The 20,067-nt window shown below is 46.1% G+C and overlaps 1 protein-coding gene across 1 annotated transcript; it reads right to left on the bottom strand.

The window, feature by feature from the left end:
* Nucleotides 1-1,299: 1,299 nt before the first annotated feature.
* LOC119381142 (uncharacterized) lies at nucleotides 1,300-20,008 on the bottom strand. The gene is made up of 5 exons (XM_037649116.1): nucleotides 19,549-20,008; nucleotides 18,236-18,453; nucleotides 13,177-13,295; nucleotides 1,437-1,600; nucleotides 1,300-1,310 (listed from the first exon to the last, which is right to left on the bottom strand). The coding sequence occupies exons 1-5, from the start codon at nucleotides 19,562-19,564 to the stop codon at nucleotides 1,300-1,302; spliced, it is 528 nt and encodes a 175-aa protein (XP_037505044.1). The 5' UTR covers nucleotides 19,565-20,008.
* Nucleotides 20,009-20,067: the final 59 nt, after the last annotated feature.

The following is a 20,067-nucleotide window of genomic DNA, read 5'->3' as shown; positions in this document are numbered from 1 at the left end:
GGCGAGCGAGATGCCTCGAGGTATTACTTGATTCGTGACACCGAAATTTGATAACGAGGAGATATATCTGGTTAGTGGCTACGGTTATGACGGAGTGTGGCACAGTAATGTCATGCGCCAGGAGGAGATCAGGAATAGGCATGACGACATAGTCACTGTCAAGCACAGGCGAAGTTGTTGCCAATGCAACGAATGTTAGGGCTTTAGGTGGTATGCGGATAAAGTTTGTAGCACAAAGGCTGTTTGGGAGTTCCGGGCGAGTATCCAGAAGAAGAAGAAATTTCAGGCAAAGAGCACCGGCAGAACAGTCGATCAGGGCAGAATGGGTCGCTAGTAAGTCCATCCCAAAGATGAGGTCGTGAGCGCAATTGTTGAGCACTGTAAACAGGACAGGAACGTGGTGGCCAGCAATGATTATTCGAGCTATACACTTTCCTGTGACGGCAACAGTTCCACCATTGGCAATGCATGCAGCTTTAGTTGTAGCAGGCATGAGGACTTTTTTTCAGTCAGCGACAGAGATTAGCCCTCATTATGGACACCTGAGCTCCAGTATCAACTAGTGCCATAAATAAAATACCGTCCACATGCACTTCAATTAAGTTCTTGTTTGTAGGGAGCGTCAACGGAGGATTTAGTTCAGACGAAAATGATGCAGCAGTATGCTGCAATGCAGCTGAAGACACAATGATGGCAAGAGTACTAAGCCGGGTCCACGCCTCGCACACAAGAGTAGTCAGTAGGCGGTTGTTGCTTAGGAAGAAGGACCACTCTTTTGCACAATTTCAGCAGCTTGTTGAGAATGTTTGAGCGCACACAGCATGAGTAAGGCCACCCAAGGCTTGCTGTCATGTCATCTGTACACTGTCAATGCTGCCGCCAGATGCTCTGGACTGCGGTCAAACCACCTCGAGCAATGGGCCTGTAACTGATGCAGCGGCCTTCAGCACCCACCTGTACCCACAACATCCAGCACCTAGGACAGGAGCCAGCGGCTAGTGCAGTCATTTCATTGATAAGATTGGCTCGGCATGAACAATGTTTGCTCATGATAAAACATGGTTAATGTTTCTACTAAATTTTAACTTTTATCAAACTAATAAATATTTCTATCACAGGAACTGACTCCTTGTATTTTCCGATGGCCAGCACATGGTAGTTCAACATAGGATCACGTGAAAAAGATGGAATATAGCTTTCCATATTTTAAATAAACATGCCAAATGCCTGCCACAAAGGTGGCAGCGTCATCTTTTTGGAGCAAATGAAAGAGGCATAGGCATGTGACCCACCAGTGGGTCACGGCGCACCTGAAAGATATGCCAAATGGCCCACTGGTGGCTCACTCCACATGTAAAACAAGACCTCAAGAAAGCATGCTGCAGTGATAGTGCTAAACTAACACTACTATATGAATCAAAAGTGTTATAACATACTTTCAGCCAGGCCAGTAAGAGGTGTGCTCACAACAGCTACTGCAGCATTAGCATCAGAGGCAGCAGCACTGGCAATGCAAGTACTGTCCACTGTGGTCTGTACTGTCCAAGGAACATCTGCGGACAATGTGGCAGGCAGCGGAACAGCAGCAGGGCTGGCTTCCCTGTATGCAGGAAGGACAGGGCTGTCATACAGTGTCCCATAATCCCTTCAAGCATCAATTTTAAAGAGTAAGCCTTAGTCCACTCGTAATTTCAGCATTATTGCAAACATACAGTATAAGAACTCAGAAAATATTTTACTTTATAAAGGTGAAAGCCTTAGATGCCTCATCAAACGCGAAAATTGACCGGGCGTCTCGCATCGGTGGCGTCAACACAAGTGATGCAAAAGATCATCACCACGTGATGATGTCACCATATGACGTCACCATGACATCACATAATGTGATGTCGCATGATGACATCATCACATAACATCACTTTGCACTGCCTCCATGATCGGTGAGCTGATCACGGAGGCAGTGCAAAACCAGGTGAGGTGCAGAAAGCTTGCAATGCCTCTGATCCTGGAGGCAGTGCGAAACCACGTTAGGTGCAGAAAGTTTTCGTAGGTGGGAGGGGGAGGATCAATACATCGACTCAAGAAAAAGAAAAAAAAAGATGGCTTTCGCCTTCGAGTCGTCTTAGGCGAATGCATAAGGGACTCTGTGAGTTTTTATTTCTTTATAATTGTAGAATGGATAGGGCGCAAACAGGGGCGCCAGTGAAAGACGAAGACGAGGACGGTTGTTGGTGCTCGTGCTTGCTCCATTTCGGACTGCTGGTCGCTGAACCTGTGCTATTTATTTATTAAACGCCTCACGGACTCAACGCTAAACGCGTACCATCAAGTGGTGGAGAGTGCTGGTTCTCTTTTGCACCCTGGAACTCCGTAACCGGACTCTACCTTCCCTGTCAACCATGCCCGACGACGTCGCACAGCAGAATGCTGCCACACCCCCAGCTCCTCGCTGTCCCGGTATTCTAAGGGAGCGCGACCCAGTCATCTTCAGCGGTACTGATGAGCAGGACGTCGAAGACTGGCTCTCTTCGTACGAAAGAGTGAGTGTCAACAACAAGTGGGACGATAACGACAAACTCGGCCGCGTCCAGTTCTACCTGAGAGGAGTCGCGGAACTCTGGTTTAACAACCATGAGGCCGAGATTACCACCTGGTCCTCTTTCAAAGCGACTTTCGCGGACGTATTCGGCCGACCGACAGTGCGCAAGCTCCGCGCAGAGCAGCGCTTGCGTGATCGCGCCCAACTGTCTGGAGAGTGTTTCACTTCCTATATTGAGGACGTCGTAGGCCTCTGCCGCCGCTTCAATCCTGCCATGTCCGAGGCCGACAAAGTCAAGCATATCATGAAAGGCATCGAGGACGATGCGTTCCACATGCTTGTGGCCAAAAACCCTCAAACAGTCACGGACGTCATTCAGCACTGCCAGAGCTACGACGAGTTGCGAAAGCAGCGCATCTCCACACGCCGTCCTAGCTTCGACACGACCAGTACGTCAGCACTCACCGTTGGCGCCATCTCTCCGGACCCGACGGTATTGACGCAACAAATCAAGCAGTTCATCCGAGAAGAAGTTGCACGACAACTGTCTCTTTCACCCTTTCTCCCAGGCAATGCTCATGGGATCCCCTCGTCGCTGCGACAAACCATTGAGGAGCAAGTATCCGAAGCCCTTCCGCCTACGCACCAGCCGCCGCCTGTATCCGCGCCCTTGACCTACGCTGACGTCGCGAGAAGGCAGTCACATGCGCTGCCACACGGCACGGACTCTGCTCACTCCTCAAGTGCATTCTACTCAACGCAGACGCCGGCAGGCCCGCCCGTTCCACTTTATCGCCGTCCTGTCACCCCTCCTCATAATCCTTGGCGCACAACGGACAACCGACCAATATGTTACTACTGTTGTCTACCCGGCCATGTCGAGCGTTTCTGCCGCCGCCGCGTTGCCCGTCCAGGTACCGTTGATGCAAGTTACAGCTACGTCCGTCCAGAGCCACCACAGCCGATGCCCTCCCACGCCACTTCGGACACCTCTTCATCCAACCGCCGAGCTTTCCACTCCCGTCGATCGCCGTCCCCGCGCCGACGTTCGCTTTCGCCAATGATTCGTCGCCCCTCGCCCGTCCAACCGGAAAACTGACCATCGCATTTCCGGAGGCAAGAACTGCGCCGCTGTCGAAATTTACAAGACCTCGTTCTCAACCTGCTAACGAAATAACTGTCTTCATTGAAGGTGTTGCCGTGCAGGCCTTAGTCGATACGGGAGCTGCTGTGTCTGTGTTGAGCGAAGCAATGTGCCGCAAGTTAAAAAAAATTACGATTCCGCTTTCTGGTCTTTCTCTCCGTACGGCAACCGCACATCCCATACAACCTTCCGTGACGTGCACGGCTCGGCTCCTCATTCAGGATGTTTTGTATGTCGTCGAATTCGTTGTCTTTCCACACTGCACGCACGACGTTATATTGGGCTGGGACTTCCTTTCCACACATAATGCCATTGTTGACTGTGCCCGTGCCGAACTAGAATTATCAGCGATCTCCGACATCGATTCTGGCAAGTCATCTTTTCCTCGTGTCGTCGTCGCCGCGGACACGGACATCCCACCTATGTCTTCTGTTCGGGTACCGATCTCCTGCGACTATGCTTTCTCTAGCGCCATGTTCACACCGTCAGGAGCATTCACTTCTCGTAAGAAGTTCATTCTCCCCTTTGCTCTTGTCACGATCGAAGACTCCTGCTCAAGCATTTATGTCACGAACCTGCTTTCGGTCGCAGCCACAGTATTCCGCGGAGAATGTATAGGGCGTCTTGAGGAGATTGATTCTGTTTGCGCTAGCCAACTGCTCGATCGCACAACAAGCCTCCAGGTCGCCAGCGTTGATCTCGTTACCACGTCCAACACATCTTCCCTAGACGCTTTCCTTCCATCAATTGATTCGGACCTCCCTATTGTTCAACGCACCCAACTCTTGAAGCTTCTCGACCGCTTTCGGACGTCTTTCGACTACAAGCAAACCAGTTTGGGTCGAACGTCTGCCATCGTCCATCATATAGACACCGGGAGCCATGCACCCCTGCGTCAGCGTCCATACCGGGTCTCTCACGCTGAACGCCGAGTTATTGATGACCAGGTGACTGATATGCTTAGTCGTGGCGTTATACAGCCGTCCCACAGTCCTTGGGCCTCCCCGGTGGTACTTGTGAAAAAGAAGGACGGTAGCATCCGATTCTGTGTTGATTATAGGCGCCTTAACAAGATCACACGCAAAGATGTCTATCCGCTCCCCAGAATCGATGACGCGCTCGACTGTTTGCAAGGCGCGGAGTTCTTTTCTTCACTGGACCTTCGATCGGGGTACTGGCAGGTACCTATGGATGAAGCTGACCGCCCAAAAACTGCGTTCGTAACTCCTGACGGCCTGTACGAGTTCAACGTGATGCCATTTGGCCTTTGCAACGCCCCCGCCACCTTCGAGCGTCTTATGGACAACATCCTTCGAGGTCTCAAGTGGAACACGTGCCTTTGTTATCTGGACGACGTCGTAGTTTTTTCCAAGGACTTCGACACCCATCTTCTGCGCCTCGCAAGTGTCCTGGAATGCCTCACACAGGCTGGTCTACAACTCAATATGAAGAAGTGTCACTTCGCCGCCAGGAAGCTCACCATCTTGGGACATGTTGTCAGCAAGGACGGCATTCTACCCGACCCTGCAAAGCTCCGCGCTGTCGCCGAGTTTCCCAAGCCGTCGACCCTGAAAGAACTCCGGAGCTTCATAGGCCTATGCTCATATTTTCGACGATTCGTTCGTGATTTCGCATCCATAATGGCCCCTTTAACACGCCTACTTGCTGACAGCCAAGGTGTCATGGCATGGTCTTCCGCTTGCGACGCCGCATTCGCAAAATTACGTCATCTACTGACATCGCCACCGATTCTCCGTCACTTTGACCCAGACGCCCCTACCGAGATCCACACGGACGCCAGTGGAGTCGGCCTTGGCGCTATTCTTGCTCAACGCAAGTCTGGCTTCGACGAGTACGTTGTTTCTTACGCAAGTCGCACTCTCACCAGAGCTGAAGAAAATTATTCGGTCACGGAGAAAGAATGTCTAGCCATCGTTTGGGCAATTACAAAATTTAGACCTTACGTATATGGCCGCCCATTTGATGTCGTGACTGATCACCACGCCCTCTGCTGGTTATCTTCACTGAAAGATCCATCTGGTCGTCTAGCTCGATGGGCATTACGTCTCCAAGAATACGACATCCGCGTCGTCTACAGGTCAGGCCGTAGACATTCAGATGCCGACGCTCTTTCTCGCTCTCCCCTTCCCCATGACTGTGGCAACGGGTCTGTTTCCAGCTACGATTCTGCGGCCCTTACACACGCTGACATGCCTTCTGAGCAGCGTCAGGATCCTTGGATCGTCTCTTTAATGGAGTTCCTATCTAAGCCCTCACCACGTACCGCCACTCGCTCGCTGCGGCGCACAGCTCGACATTTCACCATCCGCGATGGGCTCCTATACCGCCGCAACTATCTATCTGATGGTCGCAAGTGGTTGTTAGTGATTCCTCGCCATCTCCGTGCCGATATCTGTGCCTCCTTTCACGCGGATCCCCAATGCGGCCACGCTGGTGTAATCAAAACCTATGCACGCCTCCGGCTGCGGTACTACTGGCGTGGCATGTACCGCTTCGTCCGCCAATACGTGCGTTCATGCTCCAAGTGTCAGCGCCGGAAGAGCCCCCCACGTATAGTCACTGGACCGCTCCAGCCGTTGCCTTGTCCCTCCCGGCCTTTTGATCGCATCGGAATTGATTTGTACGGCCCCCTTCCGTACACACCAGACGGAAACCGCTGGGTGATCGTCGCTATCGATCATCTGACACGCTATGCTGAGACTGCCGCGCTGCCAGAGGCCACATCACGTGAAGTCAGCTTATTCATACTTCACCAACTTGTTCTTCGCCACGGCGCGCCTCGCGAGCTACTCAGCGACCGCGGACGCACGTTCCTCTCTGATGCCGTACAAGCCCTCCTCCGTGAATGCAACGTTGTGCACCGGACAACCAGCGCCTACCATCCACAAACCAACGGAATGACTGAGCGCTTTAACCGCACACTAGGCGACATGCTGTCCATGTACGTCTCCGCTGACCACACCAACTGGGACCGCATACTACCCTTTGTTACTTACGCTTACAATAGCGCTACTCAGTCTACGACAGGATTTTCTCCCTTCTTTCTTCTTTACGGCCGCGAACCTTCCTCATTTATGGACACCATTCTTCTGTACCGCCCGGACGCTTCAGAGTCCACAACTCTATCTGAAGTCGCCACCTACGCCGAGGAATGCAGGCAGCTCGCACGTTCCTTAACCGCACAAGACCAAGCACGCCAAAAGGACCTCCATGACGCAAACCTGCCTCCCCAGTCATATTCACCTGGAACATTGGTGTGGCTTCGCGTTCCCTCCTCTGCTCCTGGCCTTTCCACAAAGCTACTGCAGAAGTATGAAGGCCCCTACCGCGTCCTAAGTCAAGCCTCTCCCGTCAACTATGTTGTCGAGCCCGTTCAACCATCCGCAGACCGGCGCCGCCGTGGCCGTGAGATTGTTCACGTCGACCGACTGAAGCCGCATTACGACCCACCAGTCGTCCCTGTTCCTTAAGTCGCCAGGATGGCTCCTTTTCTGCGGGGGAGTGATTTGTAGAATGGATAGGGCGCAAACAGGGGCGCCAGTGAAAGACGAAGACGAGGACGGTTGTTGGTGCTCGTGCTTGCTCCATTTCGGACTGCTGGTCGCTGAACCTGTGCTATTTATTTATTAAACGCCTCACGGACTCAACGCTAAACGCGTACCATCATAATATTATTAGACCTGCAGAACATCTGGCATGGCAAGGAAGTGCTCAGCAGTTTGAAATATAGGGGCAACAATGCACCTGAAGGCAATCACGGGGCGGCCTATCAGGGCATGCAGTGATGCTACCGAGGACATCTGATTTGGAGCAATTTTCGGAGCAGCAAAACTTCCGTTTTGGAGCACTTTGGAGCAGATAATTTTGCATCTGGGAGCACTCTGGAGCAGCGAATTTTACATCCTGGAGTGCACTAAAGAAGCATATTGCAATAACATTCAAGCACCGGAATATTACGATGGGGCTCTTATGAAGGCTAGAAGTATTTCGATTCATTGCAAATCTCATGGAAAAATCATCACAGGAGAACTCATACTTCACTCGCTAATGAAAAAATAAGGGCTCATGCAGTTGAGTGTTCTGAATTAACCTCTTCGGCGATTATTTTCGACATTAGCAAATAAACAGAATACCAGGTCAATAAAATTGCACTTTATGAAATAACACTCTAAATACATCTATGTGGTTATCAGCAGACATTGTAGACAAACGCCGTGATGTACAGCAGTGCATCAATGCCAAAGAGCCACACTGTCCCTAATGCATTCCCCTAAGAAAACTCCAAGGCGAAAGCCAGGTTATTTTTCTTCTCGATCGACGGATTGATTCTCCCCCTCCCTCTCTACAAGCTTTCTGCACCTCACCTGGTTTTGCGCTAGCTCCATGATCGGCGCACCGATTACGGAAGCAGTGTAAAGCGACGATGTCGTGATGGCGTCATCACGTGACATCACGATATATGTCGCCATGATGACGTCACAAGTTTTGACGATCTATGACGTGATGATGACGCCAACACATGATGATTACTTTTGCATCAATTGATTGACGCCGCCGATGGTCAGTTTTCGTGTTTGATAAAGCATCTGAGGCTTTCGCATTATTATTGTGTATTGAACGTTAACAACCTGGCCTTACATACCAAACTGTCCTCCACCATGTCACCTCCTTGCCATGCGCGAAACAGCTTCGCTTATCATCCACTTCACAGAGTGAAGTGGCTCCTCAACTTTTTTAAAATGTTTATTGTGATAACAATTATATGGACGCTCTCCACGGATTTTTGCCGTCGCCATTGCCGTAATTTTCTGTATAAAGACCAAATTATTAACATCGCCACGCGCATTCTAGCCGCGGGTAAAAGCTCGCGAGCGCTGGCGACGAACGCGGCTGAAACGGAGATTAAGCTAGCCGGCCGTCTGTCTCCGTCGCACGGACAGCGCATGAGATAACAGCTTCCCGCGTGCGGGCCTGCCGTCGATGGCTCCTCAAACAGAGAGGAAACGCCCCGCCCGTCTTTCGTAAGGAGCATGACAGGACGCCAGGGGAGCGGGGGCGGGCGAGGGGACGGCATCGTTCGAAGGGCGCAGTCGCTTGCGCGCGCGCCATCTCGAGGCATCAGGAAACGGCTCGTAAACTTGCTGTGCTCTCAACGCTTACTTCGTGTTTAAAGAACTCAGAGCAAGAAAACGCTTCGGTTCCTGCAGCGGCCATATTCCCTTAAACCAGTGTTTTGTTGAGTTACGCGAGATCGAATCCAAAAGAGTTAGCTACTAGCCTTACTTCGTTTAACAGTACAATTTGTTGGTATCGCATTCATTGCTTCGCCCTTAAGCGAAACTGAGTTTTTTTACCCGTCAGCTATCAACCACCGAAAGCGATGGGCGTACGTGCAACATGGGGTAGCCGCTTCACTGTGGGCCGTCAGCGACGGGCCCGCTACTGACAGCTGCGTATTTGCGGCTGCTCCTACCAGGATATATGTTTTTATTGATGAGATGACATTTTTAAAATCAAGCAAAAAATTCGAATTGGAACCCTAGCACGTGAGCTCGAAAGGGCAGGGCCTTTCAGGGGGTATCTACCGCAGAGTGATTAAACTCGGACGCGCTGGTATAATCAATTACGAAAAAGCTCTTCCGAATGAAGATCCATGGATAACTTATATCTGAGGAAAAGTGTGAACGCGTTTCCACCGTTCGCGTGCTCTTCCATAAACGCGAAGCAAGAAAAATTCGATATTGTTCCATATATATATACTGCTAGCGATCCCAGATTTCATTCCGCGATGTCCGGAAACAGAAGTGACATACATTTTAGCAGCACACATGTAGTTATAACTGAACATTGCTTTCCTTACGTGCCGTACGACGCTTGAAACGAGCTATCAGCAGCGTTTCTAGAACAGACGACGTCCGCCGATGAATCGCCGTCGCACTTTCTCGCTACCGAATGGCCTAGACGTCACGAGCCTCTGCGGAGAGCGCGTTTTGCTGTCGAGCCGACTTGCAGAACAGACGCTGCGTCGGCACAGTGCATGGCTTCATGGCTTATTCGGGACGTACGCGCGAGCGCTATTTATTCAGCGGAATAATTCTTGGTCCATGGTTGTGACTTTGGCAGCCCCAAGCTCAAGCTGCACATGTTCTGACGCGCCGGCCGTGCGATTGCCGGTGATAGACGCCCCCAAACCCGAGACTTTGGCGCAGTTTGGCGCAATTTTCGTCGATATTATCAGGATGACGCAGTAAATACAATTTGGCGCACTTTGGCGCAGTTGGCGCAGGAGTGGAATCACTGGGCATGTCTCAGTCTTGTGATCACCTGCAAGACTCAATCTTGGAAGGTGCTCCTCCGAATGGGCTTGGCTATGTGCGATACACTACTCCTAACAATGGTCCCTACTTTCCTATTTGGACAAATAGTGAAAGAAATGCTGTTTGTAAGCAATGTAACAAATTATGGGGGTAAAGCAATGCTGTCACAAAGTAAATGAAACTGTTATGTATAGTAAACATGCAACAAGAGGCTGTAGCAAGAAAAAAAAGACAGAAAGCTGATTGCAAGCACTGCCAAGTATAGTGGGCCGCTGTGTCATGTATGTTAGACATGTTAGTGTACAAAAAATGAAACAATTATGACAGATGCTATTATGTACAGTCAACACCAGCCATATCAGGAAGATATAATCTGTACTGCACTATTATTTTCCTTGAAGTCTTCCTTCATCCTCCTCTTCCTTTCTTTGAACAGATATCCTTTCAGGGGCTTTCAGCCCAGTGTAGGCTTCAGATAGCAACAAGTAATGGGAGTAGACATGTCATGGCCATCTTTTAGGAAGTTAGCACTGTTTGGAAACTTCACAAACTTTTTGGTATGTCACTTTCTAACCATTTCTATGCAAACTTGGATGCCTAGATGTGTGCCATTGGGTATGTGCAACTGGAAAAGTGTATTTGAAGCATAAGGCGCGACGACGACAACAGACAAAAGGGAGAGTACACACACACAGAGCACCCTGGAAAAGTGCCACTAGTATATGCGGAACTAAACCTGCACAACTCGACAAATTATTATTAGGGTGCAAGAAGTGAAGAAATGACCCTGATGCAATAAATGTGTGCCTGCTTAATGCCCTATCTATGCTGTCTGCTCCAAATGCATGCTGAGCTAGTGTGAAGTGTCATAATTACTCAATCACCAAACACAGCATCTACCTTGTTTTCTCATTCCATACTGCCCTGAAATGTTTACTTCTTTTTTAGTTAAAGACACATTTCCATTTAACATTCTTACATACTTTTTGTTTCGAGGGTTTCTTTTTTTGCTGCTGTTTTGAAGCACAAATACTGCACCCTTAATACTACGATATAGCTGTCAAAAGAGCCTGGTGCTCAAGTGTGATATGCGTTATACCTTTTTATGTTTAACTATTATAGTTTGTAAATACAGAAGAGATGACATGTTACTGCCATTTTAAAGCAGAAGACCACACTAGAAGAAAAAGGAAGATTAAACCAGAACAAATGTAATCCAAGAACAGTATAAAGCGGAAAAAAAAGGAAAAGAAGGAGGAGGTTTAAGCAAGAAATCAAGGACAAGTGTGACTGCCTCTGTGTGATAAGTTCGGAGAATGTGGTACGACGCTTGAACTGAATATGACAACCTGATGTACAAGTGCCATATTCTTGATGTTTAGACTGGCTTTAGCATGATGATCTCAGCCCTGTGCCGGTACTTAATGATACCCCAGGTTACCTGCTTCACCTGATTTAGAAAGGTACTGATGTCCACAGCTCATAGCATATCAGAACAAAATGGCATCCATCTGTTTGAAGCATAATGTTACAAAGCAGCCCCTTTCAATCACTCAGGATGAATTTCAACCACATGAGGTTCCTTACGCACATTCAAAGCATGGTACTTCCATGCTTTCATCATCCACCCCATTGAGTGCAGCTGCTGCAGCATCCAGGAATTGAACCTGTGGCCTCCTGCTCGGCAGCAGAATGTCATAGCCACAGAGCCCTGACTGACAACTGCCATATAATGCTATGAAGGAACCCACTTCAGAGTCCCCAATAGCCCTCCGTTCAATCCCCTCACCTAGGATGAATTTTTCACAGCAAATGTTGCTTTTTGAGGATGCACCAAAATGGGTCCCTTCATGGCGCGATGTCAGCCATTTGGAAAGCAATTTTTCTTTACATGAAACTTCCTCCACCCTGTGGATTGCATAGAACTTATTTGCCGAACATGTGGAAGAAACATTAGGCCACCGATTTGGTCACGTCATTGATGATTGACATTGAGTGGCGTCACTTATGCCACGTCAGCAAACATGCCAAGTGGTGTGGACATGCTGAAAATGACCCAAAAGCTGTCCGACATCCCTGTTAAAAACTTCTCTTTTTCATAAGTAAGCTGGTCCAGGCAGTTAGAGTACTGGCAAAACATTTTTACTTATAATGCGTAAGCAGCCAAAATTTCACACGCAGAATGGGACTTGCAAAAAAAAAAAAAAAAGAAAAACATGATGAAATTGAATGCAATAATTGCTACATTTTACCCATTTTTCAAAGTGTTACACGCCAATTTCCATGCATTTTGAGTTATCATGGAGTTCAACAGATCTAGTACTGTGCTCTCGCTGTCCAAGCGTTCATTTTGTCAAGTGTGGTGAAGGACCGAGCAAAAGTAGTGGAGCAGTCCTTACTATTGCCAAAGAATTAGAAGCTCCATTACGTGCAAAAAGCACAAGAAAAGCGTGTATGAGTTGTTTGTCTATGATAGCAGGGGCCCCAATGTAAAAAAATCAAGCTGAAAAAACAACAAAAACTACAAAAATTCAATACAAGTGTTACTGAATTTGAACACCGAACTTCTTAACAAAGAAGCCTGATACTGTAGCCATTTTGCTATGGACACATGCATCGACAGAATGAATAGAGCACCCTTAGGAATTTTCTGTGTGGAAGCTAGTGCACTGAGACACTTTTTGCATTTTTATTTCACAACGAAGGCATGGGGCCCACCAGTCCAACACCCCGTCTGTCTCACAGTGAAACAATTCGTGCAATGCTTCACCATTTGATAGTATGGCCGATAAATGCCATGCTATCAAAATTCAGCATTATGCTTAGCCACTCCAAGTTGCTTTAACATGCCCTGAACCACCTTCCCAAGTAATCATCGAATGACCTCAGTATCGGAATTAAGTGCCTCACGAATCAATTGCTGCGAAAATTTATGGAATCTGTGAGTTACAGGGATATGTCATACGCTTTTAAGCTCTCCTTGCAACTCACGACTGCAAGATTTGGCTGAACTGTTCATATCAGTGTCTGCTATCCGCAGGATATATTTTTTCATCACGCCTGAGGGGTGGTTTATGACCCATTTAACAATGAAGAGTTTCTAATTTTTTGTAAGTGCATTACACTGCCACAATGCATGATCACTTAGGCATTACCTCAAGTTATGTGGTCCATGAGTTGCAGCAGCATGGAGCTCCAATGCCCCCTCGGCTGGTTCATTGCAACTTTCATGTTGGCAGGGCTGTGAGCCGCGTGGCTGGTTTTGCTGGATGTCCTGAAATAATACCGCCCAAGCTAGTAAGACAATTCTTGTTCTTGAGAGGGACCTTACCAGAAAGCAAATGAAGAAATGAGAAGATCTTAATGTGAAATGGATCTTTTAATGCAAATAAGAACAGCAGTATAGGTAATTCATTTATTTTATAGCTAAAACTGGCTAATAAACATGTTAATGACACTCAAGCTGCTTAAATAATATACGGACACCCACATGACATTTTACCGATTTCCTGATTCTTCTTGCTCAATGCACAACGGGGGTCTTGACCCTGGCAGCCTTAATGCTTTAATGTAGCATGTGAGGGCTTTTCTGGCCTGAAGCCTATTCCTTTGATTCCCCACTACATTATTCCTATGGCTTAGAGGATGTTATACATTCACCAACAAGGCTGCGAGTGGTGCCAGATTACACTTCCAGTGTTATGTTGCACATAATACATGTCCAGCAACAAAAGTTCATGGGACAGAGAATTCGCGAGACAGCTCAAGTCCCCCTTAGCCCTGGAAAATACCCACTAATTAGAAGTTTTGACATGTAGTAGTTTTTGCAACCTACACAGTTATTCGTTAATTTAGAAGCATCATGCATAAACAGAGCATAAATGCCCATTTGCCATGGAGCCCACATCGCGCAAACTTCTGTTGTAGGCAGCACATAATGCCCAAGGAGATGAGAAGAGAAACGATCTTAGTTGTTACAGCACTGCATGCCTCATGCAGAGGCTGTGAGTTAGGCTAAAATCGACTGCAAAAACAATAATGTGTGTAATCATATAGTAATACAAAAATAGCCAGGAAAAGAATGAGCCAGTATATGTAACCTTTTCTGGGAATTTATGACACATTGAACGACAAAAATAGAGAGCAGAGAGATTTAGTGGAACATCCTGGATGAAGACAAAATAAGGTCAGTGAAAAATACATTTAAAATATTACAGTTCATGGGAAAGACTAACTACTAAGGCAAAAGAAGGTATCCAGAGGGTTCTCTACCAGGATTACCAATTATCAACACTCTTCTTTATGCAATACATAATGTTAATAAGCATGGAAAGGAAGCTAGAGGCAGGCAAGTTGTGTGATGGTCCCTCATACAAGAAACGAGACAATGTAGTGGTAGGGCAACCTCTACCATGATCAACAATGGAGAAAACAAACTAAATAAAATAATCAATTAAGTATCACTGAAAAGTTTTACACAGGAACCAAGAAGACTTTGCTAAACAATAAGTAAGGACTGAAGAGGCAATATAATGAATAGGCATGATGAAGGGGATGCCAGTCATAGAATGCTATCAAAAAGGCAACTAGCGAAATTTAATAATATAATAATTACAGGGTTTTACATGCTAAAACCTCAATATGATTATGAGGCATGCTGTAGTGCAGGGCTCTGGAAATTTCGACCACCTGGGGTTCTTTGACGTGCATTGAAACTGCACAGTAACAGTACACGGGTCTCAAGCATTTTGCCACCATCGAAATGTGACACCGTGGCTGGGACTGAACCCGCGACTTTCACATCAGCAGCCGAGCACCGTAACCACTGTACCACCGCGGCGGCTACAAAAGAGTGAAATGATAAAGATGTTTTATGATGACTCAAAATGAAGTACCCAGCTGTGTGAAGCCAGATCAAGGTATCTAAATATGGGAGGTGAGAGGAGAAACATTTTCAAGGGAAATGAACCATGCCAAGTATATGGGAAAGGTACAGAAACCTCTGAGCATGCTTTGTTTGAATATCACAGCATCTAGTATTCACCAATAGGTGTGTATGCAGAGCTGCACTGCAGACTGCAAAGAGAGAGTTGAAAGCTTGCCAGTACAAAAGAAGGGATAACACATAATGAAGGAAACATTATATTATAAAATGAAAACAAAAAGCGTGTAGCAAGTGCCAACACTCCATTCCAAAAGGGATGCTCATAATATCATTGCCATAATCACCATCAAAGTTAGTCTATTCTACCACTTTCATTTCCATATAACTTTAATAAATATACAAGTACCATTGCAAATGTAACCTCATCTATACATTAACTTAGCAGGTTTTAGAAATAGTTTCCCAATCATTTTCATTGGGTCTGTCGACTTCATACATATATGTTGGAGTAATAGAAGAAAGCGTACAGTTGGCAATTAAAAATAAAGCATATGTTGATGTTGTATTGTGATTGTATTCACCAGTTTTGGTTTCACAATTGTTCGTGATGTGTATTCACCAGTCTCGGTTTCGCAATTGTTCTGTGAGAATGCCAGGGGGCGCCGCTCTGGCATTCATGTTTCAACAGGCGACGTGTAAATAAAGGCAGTGTGTGAAGAGTACTCGCTGAGTGCGGACGTTTCGTTCTTCTTTGGCGCTTCGCGCCAAACCGCGTGTTGTGGCAGGTCGGCGTCCCTGCCGGCCGCGTCGGTCATCGCCGGTCTTCCTCGACTGCTGCTGCGCCGGGACTGCCACCCACAACACAGCAGTTGACATTTTGGCACATGTGTACATCCCTTTTCCACAAATGTTTCTATTATTGAAGTAGTAATGAATAGAACTTTTAACAGCCTGGTTGTTTAAACAGGCTTGCCTGTCAAATGTGAGGATTAGCACCATCAAGCTAGGATAGAAAGGAGGGAAAACTTCACTCTGTCAGAAATGGACAAGCAAACAGATTCCCCATCTGAAACTCATTCACTGTAGTTATTCAAAAAGCAAAACGTGAATAAATGCTTAAATGACTACAAATGTCACATTGGTGACAACTGATGATTCAAAAGCTCTCTTGTGTCTTGGTTGTCATGGTATCTGGTATGTACTTGATTAAAAAGTTACTGTGTAAGTAAAGTAGTGACACTGCCCCAGCAAAAAATCTCATATGACACATATGCATCCAATAATCTCGTATGGTCATACGAGATTATTAGATATGTGTCACATAATATTTCTCGACAGAGTGACAGCAATTCCAAATGAATGCACCAGTATTGATTCTTAGTAATAATTATGGAGATAAGGTAATACTGTTGATGTAAGCTGTGATTCTTTTATTAACCACTAGTACCTTTAGATGATCATTTGTTTCATGATGGAAATTTGCTTCACATCCCATAACAAGCACAAAAAAAAATTCCTTCCTTACACTTTTATTCTCCCTTTTCTATATTAAGAATAACAAGATTACATCAACAATTAAATTAAAGAAAATGGTTTATTTCCTACATGCTGTTCTTCTCCTTACTGCTTGTAGATTTCATATGATGATTGTCTGATGTCATGATACTGTACTATGAACAGTCTATGAGGGCGGGACAGGGGCAGGAAGGGCATTGTTGTCTCCTTTATGACATGCCTTCTAGCTTTCTACACATACCAAACACTATAGCTAACTCCTGCACCCCCGCACAGCCCTATTCACCAGGAGCTTGTAGTACTCCTGTGCTGCATATGAAAAACTGCATCAACAAGGTCACCTCTGTGCAACCACTGCAATGCAGAACTTTAACCTCATTTACACAGCCCACAGATGAGCTGCTGTAATGACAAAACAGTAACACTCTTCCATAAGGTTTTTCAGGCATGCATCATAGCGAAAAGATCAGCACTGTATTTATATGATAATGGTACTAAGAACAGCTTATCATTTCCACCTACCAGTATTTATCCACTGTAGAAACCAGTGGCTGCACATTTTATCCTAAAAATTTACTCAAGAAACAGTAGAGCAACCGCATAGGAACCACCAGCTTTCTAATACATAAAAAATCTATAGCAGCATCAGCCCTCTTAAAGGAAATGACATGTTATCAGACCATGTGCTGAAATGATACAGATGAAATACTTGGCACAAGCAAGCATGATGTTTCCTTTATGATAATATTTTTAAATCGGACAGTAAAACCCCGGATATTATTATATTATCTTTAAATTAGCACAGAAATAGGCATAATATGAGAAGCGACACTGTGGCCACTTTTTGCATGCTGCAGGCTTGCATAGATGCAATTGACAAAAATAATCTAGTTTTGCACCAAAGAAGCCTTAATTCCCTACTTCTGAGTTTCTGCTACATCATTCAGTCATTTGTGTTCTTGATACCCACAAGTGGCACAAGAGTTCTCAGATAGAACAAGCCCATATGAAGTATTTTCCACCATCTTTAACGTAAATGTTGTAAGGTATAGGCATAGCCATGTGCACGGGGGGGGGGGGGGGTCCATTCTTAATCCTCTAAGGGGGACACCAAGTCTGTCCGATATCTATACTCAGTCGGACCTGTCATGTCTTTGTTTAATGTGCAGGGTTATGGCCACGCAGGTTTTCGACGATAATGGCAGCCGACCACCCCTAATGTGGCATTCCAAGAGCTGTTAATTTGGAGGTTAATTTGGCCTCACTCCGTGATCCGCAGTCGTTGTGATGAGCTTAGATGGTAAAGAGGGCATGCTACAGAAGTGTTAGTCCCAAGTTTGAACCCTGCACTAGGATGAATTTTCCTGCAGCTACGAAACTTTCTTTTTTTTTCCTTAGAAACCAATATGTAGCTTCATGTAACAGTCAGATGGCTCGTAATTTTTTCTTTCACCAACTTTCAATCACCCCATGGGTTTCTGCAAACTAATTTGCAACAAATAAAATTATTTGAATCAAAATGTTCAAGTAGTTGTCCAGCTTCAGTGGCAGTTTATATGTAGACACAACTGCATTAGCAGCATCTGGCTGTGCTAAGGCACTTAAGAGAGGATCTTGTTATGCATACATGCAAAACAGTCTCTGCTTCTGGTCATCAGCTGCACGAGTTCACATGCACTTGGCACGAGTGTCACATCAAAAACACCAGTGCATGCCAAACTTATTATTTTTTTTTTTGCCATGCAACAAAATCCTGCAAAAGGCACACAGGGAATTGCTCAATGATGCACTAAAGAACTGCAATGCCTTCTCACCAGGTGGGAGTGGAACTGTATGAAGTTTTTCGTCACATTTCTTGTTGAACTGTGTTGGGAGGTCGCAGGAAGAACAGGTTCTGCGTTATGGGATGCTTCTTCCTGTTGCCTGTGTGCCAGAAAACTTTCAATGTTCGAAAAGGTGGCACGGCACTTGCCACATATGTGGATGTCACCAGAGTCTCCTGATGTCAATGGCATCGTGACAAGTTCTGCTCCTGCAAGCATAACGATCAAGTTAAAAGAAACAGTTCTAAATTTTTCATTTCATGACACCCAATTAAGCTTTCCTAAATATCGCAATCATGTGCTACATTACACATGCGGTACGCGGATCACACTAAAGTTAAATAGAACCTGCCACCTTCAGAAATGCGTGTAGAATATCCAGAAGTCTGCAAAGCTTCTCAGCAAATACTTCATGTGACAATGATGTCACCATATTGTCACCAACAATGTCAAAGAGCAAGCTTACTTTGGCTAGCCAGTAAGACATGATTAAGATAAGACAGTTTAGACTACAACAATGAATGATAAGCTGCTCAGCATAGAAATGCAAGCTTTCTGGCATGTCGTGTCTGACATTTTTTTGTTGTTGCTGTACATAGGCACAGAAAAGCCAAAGTGAGTGTTTCTTATCCCTTCCTATGTCCTTTCGCTGGTTGTGCTACAGGGAAAAACCTTGAGAAAGAAGAAAGTACAGTGCTTACTTGTGATTGGTTTTATTCCTTTTTCGCATGAAAGCATGCATCTTATACATGCGCACGGGAATGCAAGTATTGAAAAGCAGTGAAAACCGATTCTAGAAAATTAGTAAACAGAATCAGCTGCCTTGACATAACTGTATCATGGCATGATGCACATACAAAGTAAAATATGTAGTACCTATGTTGTGAGCAAACTGAGTGAACCATGCCTTCAAGTTTTTGCGATCACATTGCTTTTTCTCGATCCACCTGTGGATGGCAACCAATTACAATGGCAACGGAATAATTATCCTTCAAGGGATAAATTTTGTGTTATGCTGCAGTGTACTTAAGCTAAATCAATGTCAGAGGTATTACATCCGTTACTGATACAACTCGACATTTTCTTGGCATTGCTAAATAAACACTACTACGTTGTCGTAGAACAATCCCTATCACGTCATTAAGCAACTGTAACTCTTCAGTAGTGCTCCACGGAAGCCACTTATTGGCTGATACACACAAAATATTTTTTCCTTGAAATGAAGCAGTGAAACCGGAGTCTAAATATGAATAGATACGATGACTTCAACATCAGTCATGCAGCGCTTATGTAAATCGGTTTACCGGGCATGTCAATCATGTTTCAGCGCGGCTTCAATGCTTTGACAATCGTGTTGCTTCAGGGCAGCATCAACGTAGTAGTACAGTGCTCCTACGTCTCGGCGACTGTGACAAGGCTCTCGCTTCTTCATGTGGACAGGGCAACACAGAGTCACAGACTGCATCATATTTTCCTCTGCGTAGTTCAATAGCATAAACGATGTGAGTTTCTAAAGGCATATCTTTATCTGCAAAGAGTACGAACTGCAACAGGACCGAAGCTACGGACTATATGTATCCTCCTCAAAACACCCACAGCCACTCCACATGGCTCCACGCTCAACCGCACTAAAGTGGCCAGAAGGGATAGCCCCTTGTGAACACACACCACGCCATAATAAGAACTCGATCACAGAAAACATGTGACGCCAAGCGTGAAGTGACTCGCTCAGAATGATCAGCAAGACGGCTCCGTGGTCGCTTTACGGAGGTGCCGGCTAGCGATTTCTTGTGGCTACTTGTGGCTCTGTTAGATGTACGGTT

Source organism: Rhipicephalus sanguineus, chromosome 1 (assembly GCF_013339695.2).
Source record: "Rhipicephalus sanguineus isolate Rsan-2018 chromosome 1, BIME_Rsan_1.4, whole genome shotgun sequence".
Taxonomy (NCBI): domain Eukaryota; kingdom Metazoa; phylum Arthropoda; class Arachnida; order Ixodida; family Ixodidae; genus Rhipicephalus; species Rhipicephalus sanguineus.
Note: the sequence above shows the minus strand (reverse complement) of the source record. Positions and strands in the feature narration are given on the sequence as shown.

Bases quoted from the DNA above. Each gene is read 5' to 3' on its own strand.
- LOC119381142 (XM_037649116.1), bottom strand. The intron at 13,296-18,235 runs GTGAGAAGGCAT...GTATTATTTCAG, and splicing joins TACAGTTCCACTCCCACCTG to GACATCCAGCAAAACCAGCC. The intron at 1,601-13,176 runs GTAATGCCTAAG...TCCTGCATACAG, and splicing joins CATGGACCACATAACTTGAG to GGAAGCCAGCCCTGCTGCTG.